Source organism: Melopsittacus undulatus, chromosome 10 (genome assembly GCF_012275295.1).
Source record: "Melopsittacus undulatus isolate bMelUnd1 chromosome 10, bMelUnd1.mat.Z, whole genome shotgun sequence".
In the NCBI taxonomy this organism is placed as follows: domain Eukaryota; kingdom Metazoa; phylum Chordata; class Aves; order Psittaciformes; family Psittaculidae; genus Melopsittacus; species Melopsittacus undulatus.
In genome coordinates this window covers 16,829,098-16,850,980 of record NC_047536.1, presented here as the reverse complement: position 1 = coordinate 16,850,980, position 21,883 = coordinate 16,829,098, and the positions used below count along the sequence as shown (strand labels likewise).

General features: G+C 42.0%; 1 protein-coding gene across 1 annotated transcript in view; it reads left to right on the top strand.

Moving 5' to 3' along the window:
* ADAMTS2 (ADAM metallopeptidase with thrombospondin type 1 motif 2) overlaps window positions 1–21,883 on the top strand; it is a 175,439-nt gene that overhangs the window by 108,635 nt on the left and 44,921 nt on the right. The window contains exons 4-5 of the mRNA XM_034066717.1: window positions 8,848–9,050; window positions 19,824–19,907. Coding sequence (XP_033922608.1) covers window positions 8,848–9,050; window positions 19,824–19,907 — 287 coding nt within the window. The remainder of the gene's footprint in view (window positions 1–8,847; window positions 9,051–19,823; window positions 19,908–21,883) is intronic.

Below are 21,883 nucleotides of genomic sequence, written 5' to 3'. Positions count from 1 at the left end.
GATTTATACTATGGTTGTTATCCTTGGCATTGAAAACATTTAATTGTATAATTTAGAGCTTTCTGAGACTTATACCTGACAAAAGAGCTCCACTTTTAAATGGATGGAATAATTCCATTTTGAAATGCTACCAAAAGGCAAGATTTATTGTTCTGTAGTTCTTTCCCATGCTTTTTATGGCTAAAAAGCATTGGAAAGAGGCATATTTGCTTCAGCCATTATTTTTCAGTAGTACTTCCCATGATGTATGGTGATTTTACGTATTTCTTTGTCTTTTCTCCCTCTTCTCAATCCCTGCCCTGGCTGGGAATTTGACTCTTTTTCACATGTGTGTTTTTTAATATTTATTTGTTAAAGTATATTAAAAACTAATTTTCCCTTCTTGGAGCATAGCTGGCTTGTGGAAAGACAACTGCCATCCCCTTTAACCTGTTATTCAGTTCCTGTACCATGGTTTGGCATTTTATTCTTTTAAAAATGCAAGTGGGATTGTTAGACACGTCACCTACAAAGCCAGGGGTCAGCTATGCAGTTTATTTAATGTGCTAATTTGCTGTAATGTAATCATGCTTGGAATTTGGATTGGAGATTGGAGTATCTTGGTGGCAGACTTGGACTCAAATAGGCCATAAGCATTTCATTAAAGCCAGGGAAAGTAAGTTGTGGGTCAGATCCTGATTCTTTTTGCTCAAAGGGAAGGGTTTGGGTCTTCAGGTGGTATCTCTGGGGTTCGTACACCTTCATGAAGCTGTAGCCTGCATGGAGACATAGCTGAACTCTGCAGCTTAATTAATCATGCATTAGCTGCAAATGAGATTGAGAGTATTGAGCTCCATTTGTAGCTCTGTTTGAGCCCTGTACAACAAAGCCAGCTTTGCATGGGTGCACATGTGTGCTTGAGAGCTCTCAAGGGATAGAGCCCTTTTCCTGAGGTAGCCATAGGCTCTCTGAACGGATGTGATGCAGGAAATCATAGAATCACAGACTGGTTTGGGTTGGAAGGGACCTTAAAGATCATCCACTTCCAACCCCCTGCCATGGGCAGAGACACCTTCCACTAGACCAGGTTGCTCAAAGGCGACATGTTCTGCAAGTCACAGGCTCTGCACGAAAGGCCAGTTTACAATGACTTGCTCAAAGATTTGCAGGATAAGCATTTCCCAGATACAATCAGCTACGTCAGTGAAACTTAGACACTGGCCCATAAATTAAGTTGCCTTTTTTGCCCCTTCTTGAGCTTACTTTTAAGCACTGAGTTAGAAACATCTTGCTTGTTCATGTTGTGAAACCTGTGTTTGCATTAGTAAGGTTGGTAGCTGAAAAGTTTCCAAAGAATGAAATTTGCTGCTGGATAAAAAATATGTTCTGTTCTCAAGGATCATTTAAACTAGGTCACTCAGACTGGTTTGCCTGGCTGGTTTGCCATTCCTGTCATTTCCCTTTCTAACTATTATGTTGTAATATGAAAGTTAAAATGGTAACACAATATGTTTCACCATTTGGAAAAAAAAGAAGTGTTTTAGCCTGGGGTGTTCTCTTACCTTGCTCTCACTTAATCTTTTAGCAGTGCAATTATCTCTCATCTTTGTTATTCATTGTGTGACTGTGGCCCTGATGAGATCAATTTAGTTTTCAAGTTTTCTTTCTAGTATTGTGGTACCTTTTCTCTTTGTTGTGATATGTCAGAAGAGATCTCCCTGGCAACATCTACCTGTGGTTATTCCCAGTGCGTCTCACTGGGCCATTTGCCATGGTGTCCACAGCACCATTGTCACAGTGCTAATTGGTTTAGCCTTCCAAAACCACAATTCCATTCAGTTTTGAAAGTTCTCCCCTGGTTTTGCCACTTTGGTAGGTTTCAGCTTTGTTATTTGTTATAGCTCTGATTCAGGCAAGAACTTGAGTATATCTTGAGATTTAAAGTCATTGTGCTGTTGTATAGGTGACAAAGAAAGGGAGCAGTGGTTGCGTCTGTGTGTTTGCAAGAATGTGCATTCATTCTGCAAATATGGGACATTTCTTCTTCCCCAAGAACTTTACAAGAATTGCTCTATAAAGGCCCAAATACACAGTATTTGAAACACTGTTAAATAGTTTGAACTTCCGATTTCTCATGCTATGAACAGATCATTCCAGGAGGAGTTCAGCTGCCATATCTACTGGCCTTCTTGCAGCTGGAATCTGAGACCTACTTTTGAGAGCCCAACCCAGCTTACCCTGACGTCCGTGGCAAACTTCCCTGGACAGATAAAAGGTGGAGTAGGCTCCGTGTTAAAATGTGATTTGACTAGAAATGGCATTGCTCTAAACTAAGAGGCAGGGAGCTCCTAATCAGATCATATGGTGAGCAAGGCATGCAGCCCAAAAGTTTCCTTTTAAATTCCTTCTTTGCAGATAAAGGCAGGATGAGGATTCGTAACCTGGGTGAGGGTGCCTGGTGCATGCCTGGTCTTTATGACTGCTAGGTGTGGCCTTGCTTTTGGTTTATGTAAAAGAGTGGAAGAGATGGAATTTGGACACACAACCAAAGAGAGTTCTGCTGTAATAATTGCTCTTTGTTAAGGGTTTACCAAGTAGCAGCTACTGTGTTATCCTGTGAAGAATCCTCTGAACATTGAGCTCCAAGTCAAAAAAACTGTATTGAGGCAGTGCCCTTCTGGGGGTGCCTTTTGGACAGGGCTAACTTGGTATCATGTACCCAGTGCACTGTGTGTGGTTTGCTTCTCTTGTTTAGACCATTTTCAATTTGCTTTCATCTCACAGCAGCTCTCTTCCATTTTAATTCACCTTCCTGGATTTACCCAGATTTCTTATGAATGATCTATAGCAGAAGTGTCCAAATGCAGGCTGTGGAATGGGAAGGGGAATTATAAATTACGAAAGACCGATGTAGCTGAGCAGGATGGTGACAGGGGTGAAGAAGACAAACAGAAGGCATCTGGAAAACAAAAAAGAAAACAAAGAGGAAGGTGAGCAGGGCTTTAAAACCTGCAGAAATCAGAGAAACTATTGATGAGCAAGTGACAGAAACATGTCCTGATTGTGTGCAACTGTAATAAAAACCAAACCCCAAACAGAGGAACTTAAAAATGGGAGAAAAGCTTCTCAGGGAATAAAAAGCAAGGTTTGTTGACTGTTCCTTGTTTCCTTCACACTCCGTAAGCTGAGCTTCAATTTACTATGGAAGACAAATGAGGATTTTAGAATACAAGAACAGGCTAATTGGGGGCTAACTGGGGAGTCGGTTGATCTCAGAGGACAGACACAACAGAAGCCTACAGCATATGCGTGGCAGGGAGCATTACAGAAGGATGACTTGTGATTTAAGGTGCAATTCCCAAAAGAGCAGTTCTTTGTCAAGCTGTCGAGGGCATCTGGTACTTTTCCAGAGGTGCAGATGTACTTGAGCAGTGGGAAGCTGAGACTTAAAGGAAGTCCACCCTGGCTCCTTCTGCTTCCCTGCCACACAAACTGTTCCTCCTGTGTTTGCCTCCTGGCTGTGCTGTGATGCTTCAGGCTTGGGGTGGCATCACTACCAGCTCCAGTGCAGCTGAGCAGGGGTGGATGCCCTGTGCTTGTGTGTTGTCACAGCGCTGTGTGCACAGGTATGGTGCCACCACAACACAACAGGCTCCAGTTGTGCTTTGCCAGTGCTCAGTCTCAGTCACTGGGGTTAAAAAGGCAAAAATTAGCTGCTGTTTTGCAGCAAGCTATATGAAGGAATGGGAAGCTGGATGTTCCTTCAGGAAGATATCCTGGGGATGAAGATCAGCAGCAAAACAGCACGTCAGAAGTGCTGATCCTTGTGAGCCTGCAGAGAAGGTGCTCAGCAGTCAGCTCAGGTGTTTGTCTGCTCCCGCAGTGACAGACGAAGTGTCTGCACAAGCGAACAAGCTGCATTTGAAATGGTGGCTGGCTGGTCTGAATACTGCACGCTCCTATTGGAAGAGGAATTCCAGTACGTTGTTGTGCTGACAAGCTGCAGATGATGGCTGTGAGCGTGACATGCAGTTCAGTTTTCCTGTCCTGGTCTCTCTGCTCTGTGCTTCCCTCTATTAGAAAGAGGAGGTAAAACATTAAAAACTGCTTTATTAAGATAATATTACCACTGGGAGATTGAGGAACCCCAAAGCTGGTCCTATTGAAGCTTCATAAGGGACTCTTTAAGAACTGTGTGTGCAGCTGTATTTCCTTGACCCCATTTGAAAGGGATCATGAAAAAACCAAAACAAGATCACAATCCAGCAACTATGTGTTTGGTGGATGTCCTAAAGGGAGTGACAGAAAACACAGGGAGAGGCAGTTTTCGTGTCAGGCAGCGTGTTTATGCTTCAGTAACTCACAGCATCTGTTAGAGCTTTGCCTGCCACAATGGGTAAGGCAGAATCAGAAGATGTCATGTAATTAGGTTTCTATAAAGCACATGATAGCAAAGATTAATGAGCAAGGCAAAAATTCCCAGAAAGTAAGGTGCTGTCAGACATCCCAAACTGTCACAGATGGAGAAGTCTTCTGAAGACCTGCAAAGGCAAAACTGATGTTTTTGTCAGCGTGAATTTTCCTTGTCCTAGAGATGGGAATTGGAGCATGGCTGCATGATGCTGCCATAGTACTGGGTCTTGACACCTCTAGTCCCAGTGAACATGGAAGCTCAGGTAGGGCTAACATAAGAAGTAAAATACCAGATTGAAAAGTGGAACAGTCTAGGTAAAAGGCTGGGATATTGCACATTGCTCAGAAGGGAGCAGAGCAGAGGGACCATGTACAACGTGCAGTCCTGTAAGCAGTTTGCACCTGCACTGTCTAAAGGCCTGTTCTCCTTAGGCCTCAATGTACTCTACATGTATTAATACATCATTGGGACTGTCACAGATGGGGACCTTTGAGCCACCAAACGACTCGGACTTTACTGCCTAGGAGTAGTAAAGATCACTTGCCTATGTTAACTGAAAGCAAACATGGAGGGCACCTCAAAACCCCAGGCTGCAGCACCCAGCAGGATTGTGCACATGCTTTTCCCTTGGTAGTTTTGCTGCCTGGCTCCCAGCTGCCTCCTGCATCTCCCAGCACCACAGGGATAGTCTGTGTCAGGGGCAGGAGCATAAGCCAGGCTGCCTGGTTCCAGATTTTATGCTGAAGCCAGAAGCACAGGTTTGCACATCGACAGCTTGGGCACTTTTATTCCCTCTCTGGGAGACACTCTGCAGGGCTAGGAGAAAATCACTAAAATATCAATAATGTTTTAGCTGGCTTTAGAAAAAAGAGTGATTTTGAGGGATTTTTGGGTGAACTGTTACAGTGCTGCTGTCCTTTTGAATTATTCTGCATGAGCAGCACAAGAGAAGAACACAGCCTTGCCTCTCAGTGGTTAATTTTCACAAATGTGAATTTTTCCTAGCGGGAGCAAGGAGAAGGTTTCCATACAGGCTATTGTTAGCCCCTGCAAATGCCAAGTGTCTGCTCTAGGGAGATGGAGAACAAAGTTGGCACCAATAATTAGTGGCTGATGCACTGATTTGGCAAAAGTTGCTGAAAATGAACATCTGATGGAGAGGTCCTGGGATGATTTAGTTAAACACAGTGCAGTTTGAGATGACTTTTGAGATGTTATTGTGGAGAGTGCAGGCCTGATCAGAAGGAAAATGTGAAGGAGTTTGGTGTCTTATTTAGTTTGTTGAGTTTTTCTCTTGACATTTCCTAGCGCGTTGTTAGCAGTACAATGATACGACCGAGTTATTGATGTTAACAAAGGAAAGTTGAGATGCCAAAACATGAAAAATGTCTCCTTTACTGCAGGTACAACTTTGTTCACTTCCTCTTTGGTAAGAAGCAGATATCAATTTGATATGGATGTAACTGTCACTTAGGAGCAAATCCAGCATGGGAATAGCACAGCATGGGCCAGTTCATCATCCAAGAGACCAAGATCAGCCCTGGAGGAGAGGAGTCCATGTGGTGTGTGGTCAGGCTGTGTGTGGAGGCATCCCTGCCTGTCTTCCAGAAGAGTCTCCTGGGAAAGGACACTGGTGGGATATGATAAAAGTCTTGCAGCTACAGTTGTAAATGTATTGAGCTGTGCTGCTGGTTTTCGGATGATTCCAGCACCAACTGGAGCAGCTTGCTCTCTGCTGGAAAGGACATTGTGTTGGTGCCTCTGAGGTTCCAGTGGCCACTGGGCATGTTGTCTTGAGGGGTAGCACTTGAGGGGTGAAGGTAACTGTGGATTTGGGAATTTTTATACTCCAAGCAAAACTTAAAAGTGCTTGGTTGGCACCTACTGGCAGGAAGATGACTCCCAGGGAAACTCCCAATAGCTTTCCTCGGGGAGTCGGCAGAGCTGTAAGGATTAGTGTGACAGTGATGAAGTGAGGAACAGAGAGGGAGAACAAGCAGTTTTCATTGCAAGATGGTAGGATCACGTTTTGCTTCTGGCTGACTTACTCACAGCGGGAATAGATACTGCACTAGGAGTTAGTTTGACTTTGACACATAAGAGAAAGAAATGAAAGCACAGAAGCTCTTGATATCTTGACAGCCAACCATCCACCAGAATAACACCCCCCAGTAGTAGAGCTGTCCATCTGCAGCCGCAGTGCAGGCTTGGCTCTCCTGCTTGCCCAGCACTGCAGCTTTGCAACAGCAGGGCTGATGGCTTTGGCCTCGCTGCTGATTGCTGTAGCTCTTGGTGAGCTGCACAGAGAGGACATGACCTGCAGCCCCTGCCAGCCCCATCTTACTATTGTAGAGAACTTGTAAGATTTATGGTCAAGTTTTACAGAAAGTGTGATTTGCCCTATAGATCATCAATGTAGGATTGACCACCAGTCCCATAGTGAATCCCCTGGGACTGCTGTGATACCTTGGTAATCACTGCTGGGTGCTAGCAAGGATTAACACTGAGGTTTCCTTGGTGGAGTAAAACATGAGGTAGGGCTGAAGCTGACTACTTGGATGGTTTTGAACCATGGCAAAGAGCTGTCTCCATTGCTGCAAGGCCAGACCCCTTCCCTCTCCACAGTAAACCTGAGAGTGACAGCTGGGCTCTGCGTGAAGAAAGAATTTTCCTGCTGAATCATAGATTCTGACAAACTTGCAGCCCCAGGAGCAGAAGCTGCTGAAGCCTTGAGGCTGGTAATGAGAACACGGTGGTTGTGCTTATTAGCTACATTAAATGCTGTTCTCCCCAGGAGAAGGATGTTGCTGCTCCATGGCGATGTAGGATCACTGCATGCTGCATGTGGCTTTCTGTCCCATGTGTGAGCTGAGCTCTGCTAGTGCAGTGCAGCAGCTTTGGGTCTCATGACAAGCATAGCCTTGAAGTTTGGTGGAAGAGTGGTAAGGACACACTGGACACATTGCCCAGGCAAATGTGTCTTTTGGGGACTGTCTTTTGACTGGAGGCCTCTTCTAAGAGGCACAGAGGCAAACATCTCACCATGGAGGATGGGTGTGCATTCCTCCTGGCAGCCAGGGGCTGTACAGGTTGGCAGGTTGTGCTTACCACAGTAAGAATCTATGGGGTCTCTGGTCAGGCTGCACATTGCTCAGCACATGCTGAAGCAGAAGCCTAAGGTAGTGACCTTAAGGCAAGAGCACAGTCATTGTAATAATGAGCCCAGTGATCTGGTGATGCATTCATCCCTTCCCAAGCAGCCAATTTGGATGTGAAAACTTCAATAAATAAAGATGGAGAATCCACTTCTGTAACATTTCCAAGAGTTGTTTCTTGTTTCTGCTTTGAAGATGATGGCTTCAACTTCCTCTTTCCTTCCTATTATGTTTCTGTGAACTAAGCACTGTGAACCTTTAATCAATCTGGAGTGCTCTCACACCTTTCTTCGCCCTTCTGAGCAAGTCTTCCTAAAATAGTCTGAAATCAAGAGGTTCTCCATGGGGCTTCTCTTGTAATGCAAATGATAATAATGATGTTAATGGTAATCATTGTTATTCTGTAGGGTGAAATGTCAAGATTCTATATTTTCATGTTAATTTTTAGTAGGTAAATGTCTCATTAACTGTATCCCATCCTGTAAGAGAACGTGTCTTTCATATCACAGGGACTGTTAACGAATTGTTAGTAATAAAGTTGGCTGCTTTGAGCAGCCTGATGCTGCTCATTGAGCCTGATGGATTGGTCTTTGACATGCAATAATGCAAAGCGACATGGCAAATTGGGAATGAAGTATGAAAAGCTATTAAAAACATTGTGAACCTACTTATTAATTAATTACCTTAATATCTAATTTGTGTTCCTGAGTTATAACAATAAAGAAGATCCATGTCACTACTGTTGAATTGAATGTACGAATCTAGGAAAGTAGCTCGTGTTTTGAAGCAGCTGGAATTGGTTTGTTACTACCTGCCTGGATAGAAAAAGGATATGTTGGCAAATGCACTTGCCTTCTGTGCGCAGTAAGATCAGGGTTTGAAGTATGGTATCTGTCTTCAGCTGTTCTGACAGAAGATGTCCATGGTAGAGCAAAACTTCTGAGTAGTATATTTTTTTACAAGTACTTTAAAGCATTAAGTAATTTACTACAAACAGCTGCATTCTTCTCATCAGGACATTAGTATGATTTGTTCTCCTTTTGACCTTGTACTTATTACGCAGTATTGCTTTGTAGAAAGTCTTGCTTTTACTTTGCAGAGTAAAAATCTTTTGGGTCAGATTTCTCTCTCATTTAGGTTATTTTTAATCGACATCAAGTGAAACTAATGCTGTTATAGAATACACAGAACATAACAAACGCTGCTACTTCACATACACACCAGCTTAGCTGGGACCTGAGCTGAGACCTGAGCCTGAACCTCTCTTGGTTGACAACCTGTTTGTCTGTTTGGTTTCAGCTGCCAATCTCACTAATCTGGGCAGTCTCGACAGCGCATTGAGCATTATTGAAGACCGGGTGCATAGATCGAGGCAGCGCTATCGAAGGCACGCGACGGAGGATGATTACAACATTGAAGTCCTTTTGGGGGTTGATGATTCAGTTGTTCAATTCCATGGGAAAGAACATGTTCAGAAGTACCTGCTGACGCTGATGAATATTGTGAGTATAACTCCACTAACTGCACTGTGGGAAGGAAGGTGAATGTAGGTTGGTTTAGCCATCTGAATAAGACTTAATGGATTTTTCTTATGGCAGGAGATAAAATAACTCCAGTAGGAAAATTCAGAAAATACCACTTTCAGAAAAGCCAAAAGGGGAGAAGAAAAAGAAGAAAAAGGGTCCAAGAAATAAGCTGACTATGGGACTCTTAAAATATTCGAAGTCCTCCTTATGTACTTTGATGGATGGGGCACAGGGTCAGGGGCTCAGGTTCTTGGAAGTCATTACATTTTAGTTGCATATTGCCTTAACCTAAGCTCCCCGCTGAAAAACATGGTTTAGAGGACTTTCTTCAAATGAGGTTCCATTAGAAACTTTGGTTGGTTTATACATTTTTAAAACAACTCAGTTAAATCCTCTTGATTCCTCAACAACCACCTGAAGTCCCAGGCCACCAACCTACTCCTTGTTCACCCTGCAGTAAAATATTACACAGTTTATCACTGAACTTCCTGAAATTGATTTAATATTTACTCCATGACTAACATCTTTAGGTTTCCTTAGTTAAATATTTACCCTTCAGAACCATAGTCTGTACAGCAGAATATACAGTGTAGAAGTGGTGAAAGGAGACACTAGAGAATATTAGACTTGAAAGAACTATTTTTCCTTTCTAAATATCAGTGCAGCAGGCACAGCAGCCCTCTAGTACCTTGGTCAATAAGCAAGGAGTCTATTTTCTGGGAAAAGAATCAAGTTTTGAAAAATCATTTCTATTACAGATCAAAGCCAAAGCGTGTTTTATTCTTCTGGCCAAAAGAAATGGAAGTGAGTGGTAGCCCCCTTCACAGACAAATCATTCGGAATAACTCTTTCTTCTCGTTCCCACCTGCAACAGGAGTCCTTTCTCAATAAAGCACAATTCTCTAAAGACTTCAGGTTGAGTGAATGGGTGCTCTTAGTGAAATATTGTTGACTGAAAAATCATAGGTCTGCTCTGTTTTTGACAGAGTGTGACTGCTGAAGTGATGTCAAGAGGATGAGTGTCTGTAGGTGACGACTTGGCATTACAAACCATAGAGGCAGATAAATGGACAGAAATCCATGCTGTGAGGTACTTTTGCCTGGGATGTATTTTTTTCCAAGATATATTTTTTTAATTATGGAGCTTGTTTCTTTCTTTCTTTCTTGCATTCTGTTAACAATGTGCAGAAAGTCACCGTTTTTCACTGTAAATGAGAGGTGAGATACAATTTAAGAAAAACCTTTGTGTGATCTAAATTCAGTTGCACTGACTTTTTATAACAGTGTTGTAAATAGTTAAGAACCTGCACTAACATTAGAGTTATAAGGTACTTAGTGTCTGCTCTGATGGCTGTAAATACATATATTCTAAAAGAAATGACATAGTGAATTTCATTTATGTGTGTGGTTTGTTTCCTCTGAGGCTTAAAACAAAGTCTACAGTGAAACAGATGGTTTTATGCAACTCTAAATTAACAAGCCAAACAGGCCAAACCAGGAATGTGACTGAAATGGATTGTACAGGACTCTTTACTTATCATGTCACTTAAATCTATTTTTAAGAATTAAAATATACAGTAATGGTTAAAGAAGCCCTAAATGTTCCAGTTCTGAAATATACTTTTCTCTAATTTTAGCAAACCATCCAACACACAAATTGTAAGGAATAACAGCTCTTCAGCACACTGCCTGTGCAAGTGGTTTAGAAAGTGCAGCCTGTGCAACCATCCCCATAGGGCTGTAGCAGCTTTTGGCATAGGCAGTAGTTGTTCTGTTGGGAGAAGGATGTCTTTTGGGGACTGAGGATGTGTCACTTGCCCTGTGTCCAAATATGAGGAGCAGTTTGAAATCCACAAGCCTCTTGAGGAGGCCCTGTATAGTCTTTGGCAGTTGTCAGTGTAGTCTTGTTCTTTTCTTCTTCAAAACTCAGCTGGTTTCTAGAGTCTGTATTTAGAAGAGTGATGGGTGATGGTAACCAGTTCTGTTTCCATCTGTCCAAGTGTTGCTCCAGAATAGAGGGGCAAGAAGAGTTTGTTACTGCAGATCCCAGGCGATGCTGGAGACCTGCATCATGTTGAGGGACATCACAATGCAGAACTTGTCCTTCCCTTTGGCAGTGTAATTCCAGCTGGCAGCTCCTCCAGCTCTTGCCCTCAGTGTTAGCTGAATGCAAAGCATGCTTCTGTTTAGACCATTCCTGTGGTATCCTTTGCTGAAGCTCACACAGTGACTCTCCCATTGTCCTCTCTTTTACCTCCTTGAGTAGTTGGTTTTGGTTTTTTCTTTCTGTAGAAAATGGGCCCAATATAAAAAGCCTGGGGGTTCTCTGGCTGTTAGGGGTCACATGTATGCAGTATGTTTCAGGGTACCTGAAAAAGAAGGGATGGGTACAAAAAGTTCCAGCTGTCTTTTTAAACCTGGTGGAAGATCCTACCATAACCATCAGATTGTGTGGTACCCTGCTGTTTTTCTGGTGTAATCAATTAGCTGCATATGGTGACAATGTAGTAAGCATAAAATCAAAGAATGCACAGAAAGTAAATAAAATATTAATGGAAGTATTTACTGGAGATGAAAGAGTTATCAAATAGTTGAATTTCTGTCGTTCCAAAAGTGAAATAAATCCCAGGTGAGTCCTCCCTTACATGCCAAGCACCTGGATACATTGACATCACTTTCCCAGAAGCAACTCGCAGCATGGCTTCTTCTCCCCAGTTTTCTTGATTTCATTGCATGTGATGGTGTGAGCAGTTGTCCTTGATTAACTTTTCCCAGGGATCTTGGGTGGAACCCTACCACCAACCCAATCAAAACAGTATTTTTTTTTTGTCAAGCCCAGTGCAATGACTTATTCAGTAAATCTGTTTTGTGCTGCCCAAGTGATGTGTTACAGTCCACACCTAAAAGCTATAAAGTGAGGAAAAACAGGGGCTGGGTGTCCTGGCTATCTCAGATAGCTGTGCTAATATTTATCCCAAAGTTTGGAAATGAAGTCACTCCCAAACGAATGGTGATTGACTCCAGAGGAGTTTTAATGCTTTGGGCTGCAGCCACGTATTGCCTGACTGTTCGCCAGCCGCTTCACCACAGTGAGCTCGGCCTCTTGCCACCCCCTTTTCATCCTCCAGTCATTTCCTTATGCAAAAACTTCGGTTTCTCTTGACATCCTCTCTTTTTTCTGCTCAGCACCATCAGGACATTCAGTCCATCTTTGGAAAATATGCCATTGTTTTCTCATTAGAGACCCTCGGCTGCCTCTTGCTTGCACCAGTTTCTTTTGTACGTCATGCTGTGTTTTTTCCTGGAAAGGATATTAGCTTGCACAGTCCCCTGCATTTCCAAGTGTGAGCCCACACATTGCACAAATTAACTTTGTATTTATAGCATGCAGGAGCATTGCAACAGAGGAGAGAGATTTGAGCGGTATCTTGCAGCTCTGTAGTTCACTCAGGAACATGGAAGGTGATTCAGTTTCAGCAAGAAGAAAGCTAAAAACCCCAGGGATTTTGTTTGCTCATGCAGGTGTTTGGGAAATACTAGTAAAGGATGGAAGTGGTGTTGGAGAATGATCTTGTTCCTTACGAAATGAAAGGATGTCACTGCAGGATGCTTTGAGAGGAGGAGCAGGGTGCTGAATGGATGTTACTGAGCTAAATGGCTTGGATGGGTGTACTGTTCTCGGGGTTGATGGCTGAGCCCAAAGAGTGGTGGTGAATGGAGTTAAATCCAGTTGCTGGCTTGTCACAAGTGTTGCTCCCCAGGGCTCAGTACTGGGGCCAGCTCTGTTCAGTATCTTTATCAGTGACCTGGATGAGGGAATCAAGCACACCTTCAGTAACTGTTTAGATGACACTAAGCAGGGTAGGAGTGTTGACCTGCTTGAGGGCAGGAAGGTCCTATAGAGGGATCTGGAAAGGCTGCATTGATAGGTTGAGGCCAATTGTATGAGGTTCAATAACTTTCAGGGCAAAAGTCTTGAAATTTCCTTTCCATTCCTTTACTGTTAAAGTTGTGATACTGCAATATTTAGGGGTTACCATCTGTTACATCTGTATACATAGATATATATGGCCAGAATACTTGGAATGTTAAAACTCATCTCTTCAAAGTAGATGGGTGCCTAACTGCCATTATTTCAGAGGGACATAGACCCTAAATAGAATTTATGCCTCACTCTGGGCTAGATTTATGTGAGTATTTAGTCATTTACCTGCCTTTGAAATCAGTAAGAATCAGTTTTAAAAACTAGCTCATGGGATTATGTCTCTCCCAGACTTTTAAGTGAAACTCCATCTGCAGAACAAATACATTAACCAACTTTTCATTTGAATAACTGAAATCAATGGGAGTTATGCAGCTGGGAGCTTTGGAAAGTCCCCAGAGTTTTTCACCTGCCTATTTCAGCGCTACATGTCTTTGAAATTGTGGCCCTGAGGCACTGTTGAATATGTTATCTGTCCTCTTTAATAGGATGTACATGATACTGCTATTGTAGATGAGATTTCTGCTTTCCTATCTCTGGCTGATGAAGGATGAAGATTTGCAGGTACAGAACAGCAAGTCCCTATTGAGAGGAAAGGGCAGAAATGCCATCAGTTTCTAACTGCCAGTTGGATGGAAACCTGAAAGCATGTCTAATTCAGGCTGTTAAAAATAATGATTGAATACTTTCACATAATGATGCACCCTATATTCAGAATCATGTTTTTAAAACTAGAAAACTTTTTTTTTAGATGGGAAGGATATTTCAATAACAGAAAATTGACTGGAATTCTAAAAATTAAATAATTCATAAGCACCAATACTCATTAGCTCAAATCAGTTTATTTCAATATGTACATTTCATATCTGAACTAACTCTGAGAAGTTCCACATATAACAAATGCAAGTCCAGCTCTATTTGTTTGAGGAACTTCAGCTGTCAACAGTTAAATTACAGCTTGTTTGAAAATTTAAGTATATGCTTGTGAGTTATCTCCGCGTTTAGACTGCTCATTACAAACCAGTGGCTGTGACTAGTGAGGATGGTTTCTGAAGCTGCCTCATGAGATGATTTTTGTTCATTATCTTGATTGTCACACTAGAGTGGAATTCACACTTGCAAAGGCCACTCAGGAGGTCCTGCAGGAAATACCCTCTCTGATCTCTTACAGCTTTTGATCATTTTTATATAGGTATTATTTCCAGTGCTAATTGGTTAAGCATTGCTCATTATTATTAACTGGAATGTACCTTCCTGCCCTGTTGGACATGACCCAGAGCATCACACAGGGTTTGGTACCATCCTTGAGGTAGAGGGTAGATACTGTTAAGAGACAGATTTTTCCTTTACTCCAAATGCTGACATGAACTTTAGCCATAAAGGTTGCACTGACTGACTTTTGAGTTGTGATAGTGGGATTTGTGTGATAGTGTGGATAATTAGTATCAGCTTTCACATTTTGGATGCTTTTCTTAACCAAACCACTTTAGATTTGAAGAGTTCACCATATTTATTGCATTGACCACACTCCTATCCCTTGTAGTAATGTAATGAAAGAATCTGCTTCATTAATTTATGATACCATTGATTTTATTAATATGATCTTGAGACTGTAATTTAGAAAAATCCTGAGCCTTTTGGTGCAAAGGTAATTTACAGTGAAAAACTGTGAACTTCTCAGAGCAAAGGTTTGTAGGCAAGAATGAGTTCCAAGAACCTGAGGGAGGAACTAAGAAAACTAAATTAGTCATGAAGTCAGAAAACAGACTATGACCTTTCTAAAGCCAGTGTTACAGTCGAAGATGAGATAGAGACCTGTAACATGAAGCTACCTAATACCTTGCCAACACATCTGCTATGGGGAATGTTTTTCATTCTGATCAGAAGCAGCTAACTTGGACTTGGTAACATCTACTGACTCTCACACTAGGGAAGGTAAATCAGGACTCAGACTCGGGTTTGCATTCAAAATGCCAGATACTTATCTCTGTTTTGCAATGTACATTGCCAAGCTCTTCTAAAACTGCCTGTTGCCTGTGGTTTTGAGCAGAATGATAGATGTTTTCCAAATCTGAGATCACAGTTTGACCTTTAAGTTTCATGTGTGTTGTGTGCTTTCATTATTCTTTTCTCCTTCTGATGCTCGACAAAGATTTCAGGGAAAAAAAAGTGATCCCCTCTAAGGAAATGAGGAAATGCCTTGTAAGGACTAGAAAGGAAGACTGGGAGCCCTGAGTTTTGAATGGTAACCTTCTATGCGACTATAGTGTACCCACTATAGTGAGGAATCAGTGTGATGTTATTCCTGTGGGATTAAGATGAAGATTTGGGAGTGTTAGAAATGTTAGTTTGGGATATTCAAAAGCATAAAGGAGGTGATGAAAATCGAAGAGGGTAGTGGTGTTTGAAGTGGGAACAGAGGAACATAAAGTGAGAGGGGGACGCTCCTGGGAGGGTCAGATTCCAAAAGTTTGTGCTCAGTATCCACCGTGACATTTCTGGTTCCTATTCTGTAATTCAAACCAGCTGTTTCTTACAGGAATAGACAATCCCTCGATGCCCACCAGGCACCCAGGCTTTGCTGCAGATAATTGTGATCTGATGAATGAGCTGCATCCTGGGCTGGGTGCAAACAGTGGCTTGCCAGGAGCTTTGCCATTCCGTAGGGAAAGGCGCTGATGGTCTCCAGTTCCTCTGCTATCGCTCTGGCAGGGATCCACATACGGTCCCTGCTCTGCCCGGGAGCATGTAGCTATCAGTTGCTTCTGCAACAGTAGTTAAGCAAAGAGGTTGGTGATCAAAGAGCTGTCTAATTGGGTTGGATGGATCAGCGATTAGTGGTGGCTAAAGAGCCAGATGCAGAAAGTGCATCTTGTATCATGCCCTCTGCAGATGGTTAGATATGCCCTCTGAGGGCCACTGGAGCTGGGTCAGATGAATTTGAGGTTGATGGTAGCCAGAGGTTGAAAGTCTTCAATGTCCACCAGGGGTGTGCTCAGGGTGCCTGAGGAAGCAGTGCCTGCCCAGCCATGCAGTGCAGTGCGTCGAGCCGCAGAGGGTCCTGAGGGATGAGATCAGCCGCAATGATTTATGGTTCAGTGGGATGGAGCCATCTTATGATGAATTGGGCTGGCTTTTGCATAGCAGGTACTGACAGACTTTGCAAGGCTGGGAACTCCTTCAAGCTTCATGAATGAGTTTGTTGATGACTTGCCAAAATATACAGATTATTCTCCAATTGCACATTGGTTTAATTAGAGATTCAGGGAACCACCTGACTTTACCCCCAAATCCTGCCATCTCTGTCAGCAGGTAACTTGCTCTGCACCAGGATGGCAAACCTGCAAGCTATTTATTACTATTTGTGTTACAGCAGTTCTGAAAATCTCCTTTTATGATTGAGCCCCACTTTGCTCAATAATAGAAACTTTGCACTGCTTCTTTTACAGTGCATGTGTGTCTCACAGATGCTTAGCTTGTCTTTAGTTGGGGTGTTTTGGTGTATGCTACATGCTTACTGTGCTGATTTCAAACTCACTCAGGGCAGAAGAATTATAAAATAACAGAAGAAAAAATAGTCTTTGTTTTTCTTATGTAGCACCAATCTGTGCCTGATTTCTAAACAGAAACTTTAAATAGAAATGCATGCTTTGCTTTGATTGAAATGTCCCAGGAAAATAAACCAAAGTTATCCCAAAATAGTTTGTGAGCTCCAATAGCTTGATGAAAGTCTCTAGAGTATTCCACCATGCTTTGAATTCCTTGAGATTTACCCAAGCCTTTTTCATCACCCTCTACAAATGCCGAATCACTGTAGGACATCTAACAAGATGTAATGCATTCATTGCCTTCAATTTAAGAGCTGGGATTTTGGGATGGTCTCTGTGTATTTCCTTTTCCCATGCAGCAACATTATGTTATACTTACTGATCAGTAACAGCAGGAGATGTTGATATGAACCAGGATGTCCTATTGAAGTACATGGAGGCACTGCGCTGTAAAAGTACTATGCAATCATTTTCACATGTTTGTGTAATTACTACACAGATATCTGCACATATATATCCTTTGTCTGATTATTTCTGCTTTGAAACAAGCAAGCAGTTGAGTTGGATGAGAACCTGGAGCTTTCCAATCCCACAGGTTGGGTGGGTATTTTGTGCCCTATACAATGAACTGCATTAGCTTAACTCTACTTGCCTGTGGAAATGTGGAGAACGTGAGCTGGGGATGGTGGAGGCCCTTTACGTGTGTGTGCTTTTCAGGAGCATTTGAGAGCACAACATACAGTCACTTGGATCTCGTATCTTTAATAACTTCCTGAAACAGATAGGTGCAATTTAGGCTATGCTGAAAAAAAGCAAGCATCTCTCTCTGTGTATTATCTGCGTGCAATGAGACACTAGCAATAAAGCAATGGTTTAGTTAGAGAAGGGTGTGGAGGGTTCAATTCAGCTGCTCTGTGAAGAGGGCTTGGACTCATCCGTGTTAATGAAACCAAGACCCAGAGCTTTGAATTGCCCCACTGTCTTGTGGAAAATCCAGTATCCCAAGAGAACCAAGCAGCTCTTTACAGTGCTTGTGCTCTTGTGTTCACTCACAGTTTGTTAGATGTCATTTGCATGAACAGTCAAACAGTGTTTTAGTTCTGTTCCATCAACGTTTTCAAGCCAAGTTTCAGTTTGGCATGCAGCAGTGATACAGTTGTTCTGTTACTCAACTACTGTTAAAAGAGGCTTAGGTTAAACTCTGGAAGTTAATGAGAAAATGATGTACAGCAATTTGGATAATGCTTTATGAACTAATTAAATACTTATTTACATGCTATGTTAACTGTCCTCTATACACAGAAGGTTTTGTTTAGTACTCATATCATGTATAGGTAATTTACAGCTTATTGCAGCCTCATATCCTTGATGCATGTGCTCTCTGCCCACTACACAAAGAGTGAGGCAAATTAATATCCTCACTTCCCTTGACAACACGCAAGGGTCTTTTTCCAGGGTGAAAGAATTTCTGTCATGTAAAACACATGTCAATGTCTTACCTCTTTGTAATCTGTGTTCAGTAATGGTCCTCAAAGTAAAAGTAGAATAATTTTATAAAGAGAGGAATTAAAGTTACTCTTCTAAAGTCTTATTTAGACATGTAAATAAATGATCTGATTTCCAGAGGTGTTGTTTACAAAGCAGATTAGCTACTTCTACACCACAATGAAAATAGCGGCCCCTGAAGCTACTCATGGCCATGGGCTCCTTGCATACCATCTTCCAGCCAAAGAGCTGCTCATCAACCCGTAAGGAGTTTGGATCCCGGGCATCCCACAGCATGTTCCCCATGTGCCCGGGCAGATGCCCTGCAGGATGGGAGGCTGCTCCTGGAGCCATGGTTCAACCAAGCTGTCTCCTCACCATCAGCTCAGGACTCCTGAAATCTTGGGACTTTCAGCAGGCATAAAATGAAGCTCTTCTACCCAAATGTACTAATAAAAGGAATTAAAATTCACTTTAAAATGTCAACGAGGATTGCTTAGCAAAATCCTGCAGTAATGTATTTAATTGTAATGATTTTTGCAGAGATAAAAGATGGGCCATTAAAACTAGGGTGATTGAAAATACAGGACATTATTTACTGTGTTTTTAATGAAAGGTTTTCTGAAAGCTACTTATTAGCTTGTAGCAATGAATCTCTTTCGTAGGAATAAATGAAGTTGAGGTCCAGCCAGCAAAGCAGTCCAGTTTAGTGAAACCTCTACCAAGGGAAGGAGGTTTTAGGATAGACACTTGCCTTACAGGGATTCTCATCTCCCTCTTCTAATTTGTAAAGCTAAACCCCTGCCATTTGGCTGAGTCTCATGCAGCCTTTCAACACCGAATACCTAAATCAGCCTCTGTAACAGTTAATATTTGCTTAGCTTGCTTGTAGCAGTGTTTCCCACGTAATCTTTATACATCCACATTTCACTCTCTACTCTAAATATTTACAGTTTTCTTTTCAGTGTTCCTAGGGTGATTTCCCTGTGTGCATGTTCAGCTATGCAGCTGTGGTATAAGAAAATAAGAGAGTTTTTAATATGCTGGCATTTGGGAGCTTTTGGTCTGCTTGCAGAGTTGAACATTGATTAGTTTTGACACACAATAAATCCAGCCCATGTGGCTGACCATGGTTTTTTGAAGGAGGTATATCCTCTTGTCAGAGTGCGATGTGATGGGTCCCAGATGGAAGAGTTATGGGGTGCAGCTGAACTGAGCCAGCAAGTGGCCTTCAGGAGACTCATCCTGTCCCTCTGCTCACTCATCCCATTCTCCATGCATGGTCTTGCCAAGCCAGAGCACCATTCAGGATTTGGCTTGGATTACTGCACTTGGGGTTCTAGCAGGCACACACTGCTAGGATGAGGTAGTGGGGAGCCAGGAATCTTCCTTCTTACCAACAGTAGCTGTTAGATCAGCTCAGCTGCATTGTGGGAGTGCAACATGATATATGTGAGTCCATTTAGGCTTGCACTTAAATATCTGTTAATATGATGTCCCTGATGAAATGTTGATTTTAAATGATTTCCAGAATTATTTATTCTGTTGGGAGGCTACAACAGAGTTCAGAAATGAAAACATTCCCTGTCATACTGGTAGGATTTTGCCTGTTTTGTATGTGATCACACAATGGTCTTTGCCTTAATGACTGTGCATAAAAGGTGCTGCTGTGTCATTGCTGTCAGAGTTACTTGTTGCCAGTCCTTGTGGTTAAAGCACTGAACTCTTTTGCAGGTTAATGAAATTTATCATGACGAGTCCCTGGGTGCTCACATTAACGTTGTCTTGGTGAGGATAATCCTGCTGAGCTATGGCAAGGTAAGTAAAGGTTAATTTGAATGGAAGATATCAATATCTCTGAGCTTTGTTCTTTTATGAACAGTGTAGCTATTGGTGACGTGTATTGGGTTTGTACTTTAAGTCATAGATTGTCCTTACCAGTCTATGAATATAAAGAACTTCTGTGTTTATATGTGTTTGTTCATCATGTGAACTTCACATTTTAATTTCTTCTAGGTTTTCCCAGTGTCATTATAAGCTGCTGCTTAGCCCTCACAGTCTATCTTTTCAGATTTGTTTGGAATAATCCATGAAACACAGTTAACATTTTGGTTCCTAAAAAAACCTATGAGGGTGTAGAGGAAGAACTGTATGTAACAGTAAACACAAGATCGGTTCTGTAAGATGCTGAGGGCTACAGCCTCATTCCCAGGCATAATTTAAACTTAATGCTTAACATTAGTAGAGCTACACAAATGCTTAAAGTTAAGTGTGAGTTCTGCGGACTAGGGGCCAGAAGACAAGAGCTCTGCAGATCAAATCTGTAATTAAGAATAACCAAGCATTGTTTCTCTTGGTGTTTCTATGGAAGGGAATACTCTACAGGCGAAGCTCAGGTAAAAAGAAATAAAATGTCAAATGGCTTTCAGAAGTATCACACTGTTCCGTATCTGTGTCCTACTTTTACGAAATCAAGATCAAATTCCATGGAAACAGGAACAGGGCGTTTCAACTATGTTGATAAATGCTTTGGTTAAAGACATGTGATTTTAGTGCTCCTTATACAACATAATGCCCAGCTGCTCAAAACAGTGTTGAATAACATAACTTTTGGTAACTGGAGCTGCTGGCATTGGCATGTTCACTTAATAAACCTGGCTCTGGAAGGCTCTGTGTGTGTTCATGCAGGTTGCTGAAATGCTGTCAGTGAAGAGCCATTGTGAATGGTGCCAGTGGTGAAACTTCACTGACATTCACCAGTTTACCCTGCTCAACTAAGCTAAGACTTTTTCTCCCTAGTGCAAATGATGGAGCTCTGACTTTTAGCCTGAACTCTGCTGGAGTCCAGTCTCCTGGATTTGGGATAAACTGTTCTGTCAGAGCTTCCCCATCTGAGAACTAAACATGCTGATCCGTCTTTGCTCTTCTGCAGTGTTGTAGATGATGATGTCGTTATGTGTTTTGGATAAGCTGAATCAAGTGTGTATCCTAAACCGGAGGTAAAAAAGGTCACATTTGACATTTTGTGAGCAAAAGCTCATGGTGTGTGTGGTTAACATTGAATTACAAAATAATTGAAATGCCCTGTGATTGCTGTAATGTCTGCAATCTGAGGGATTGCACAGTGACTAATGATTCTTGTAAAAATCTGATATTGCAGTAGTGGTAGAAGCCCGCAGAATCAGCACATGGTCTACTCACTTCTCTGCTGTTCTTATTGCATAAGTATTTCATAATTGTTATGTGTCTGTCTTTAGCTCTATAGACCTGCACCAGTCTGAATGCCAATACTCCTGCCATTTTTCTGGTGGCAGATAATAGTTATGGTAGAGCTCATTTTGCATTAAGATTCTTTATTTTCTGTTGAAGAATAAGGTTTTATCCACTCATAATATGTAAGTTATTGATTTCATATTAATCTTGGGGGGGGAACTTAGAAACTTTCACTTCTTGATGGGTCTTTGGCCACATCACAGCAGGTAGTGCTATGTAATCTGTTTATGGATAGTCTATTTCTGGATTCTAGATCTGTAATCTGCAGTGGATGGTGGTGTAGTTCTTGAGTTATCCTGCTGGTTTCAGCAGGGCATAAAATGGAATAATTGTGGATCACAAGCTTGCCCTAAATAACTGTGAAGATAATTTTTCTTGCATTTCTGTATCTGATTCTTACTTATATGAAAGACAGTTTGTGTCTTTCTGAAAAAAGTCAAATGAATTGAAAAGGTATCATTTCATTGCTTTTCTACGTGGTGGTGTGGGCACCTGCATGCCCTGGCTGCATAAGAATATGT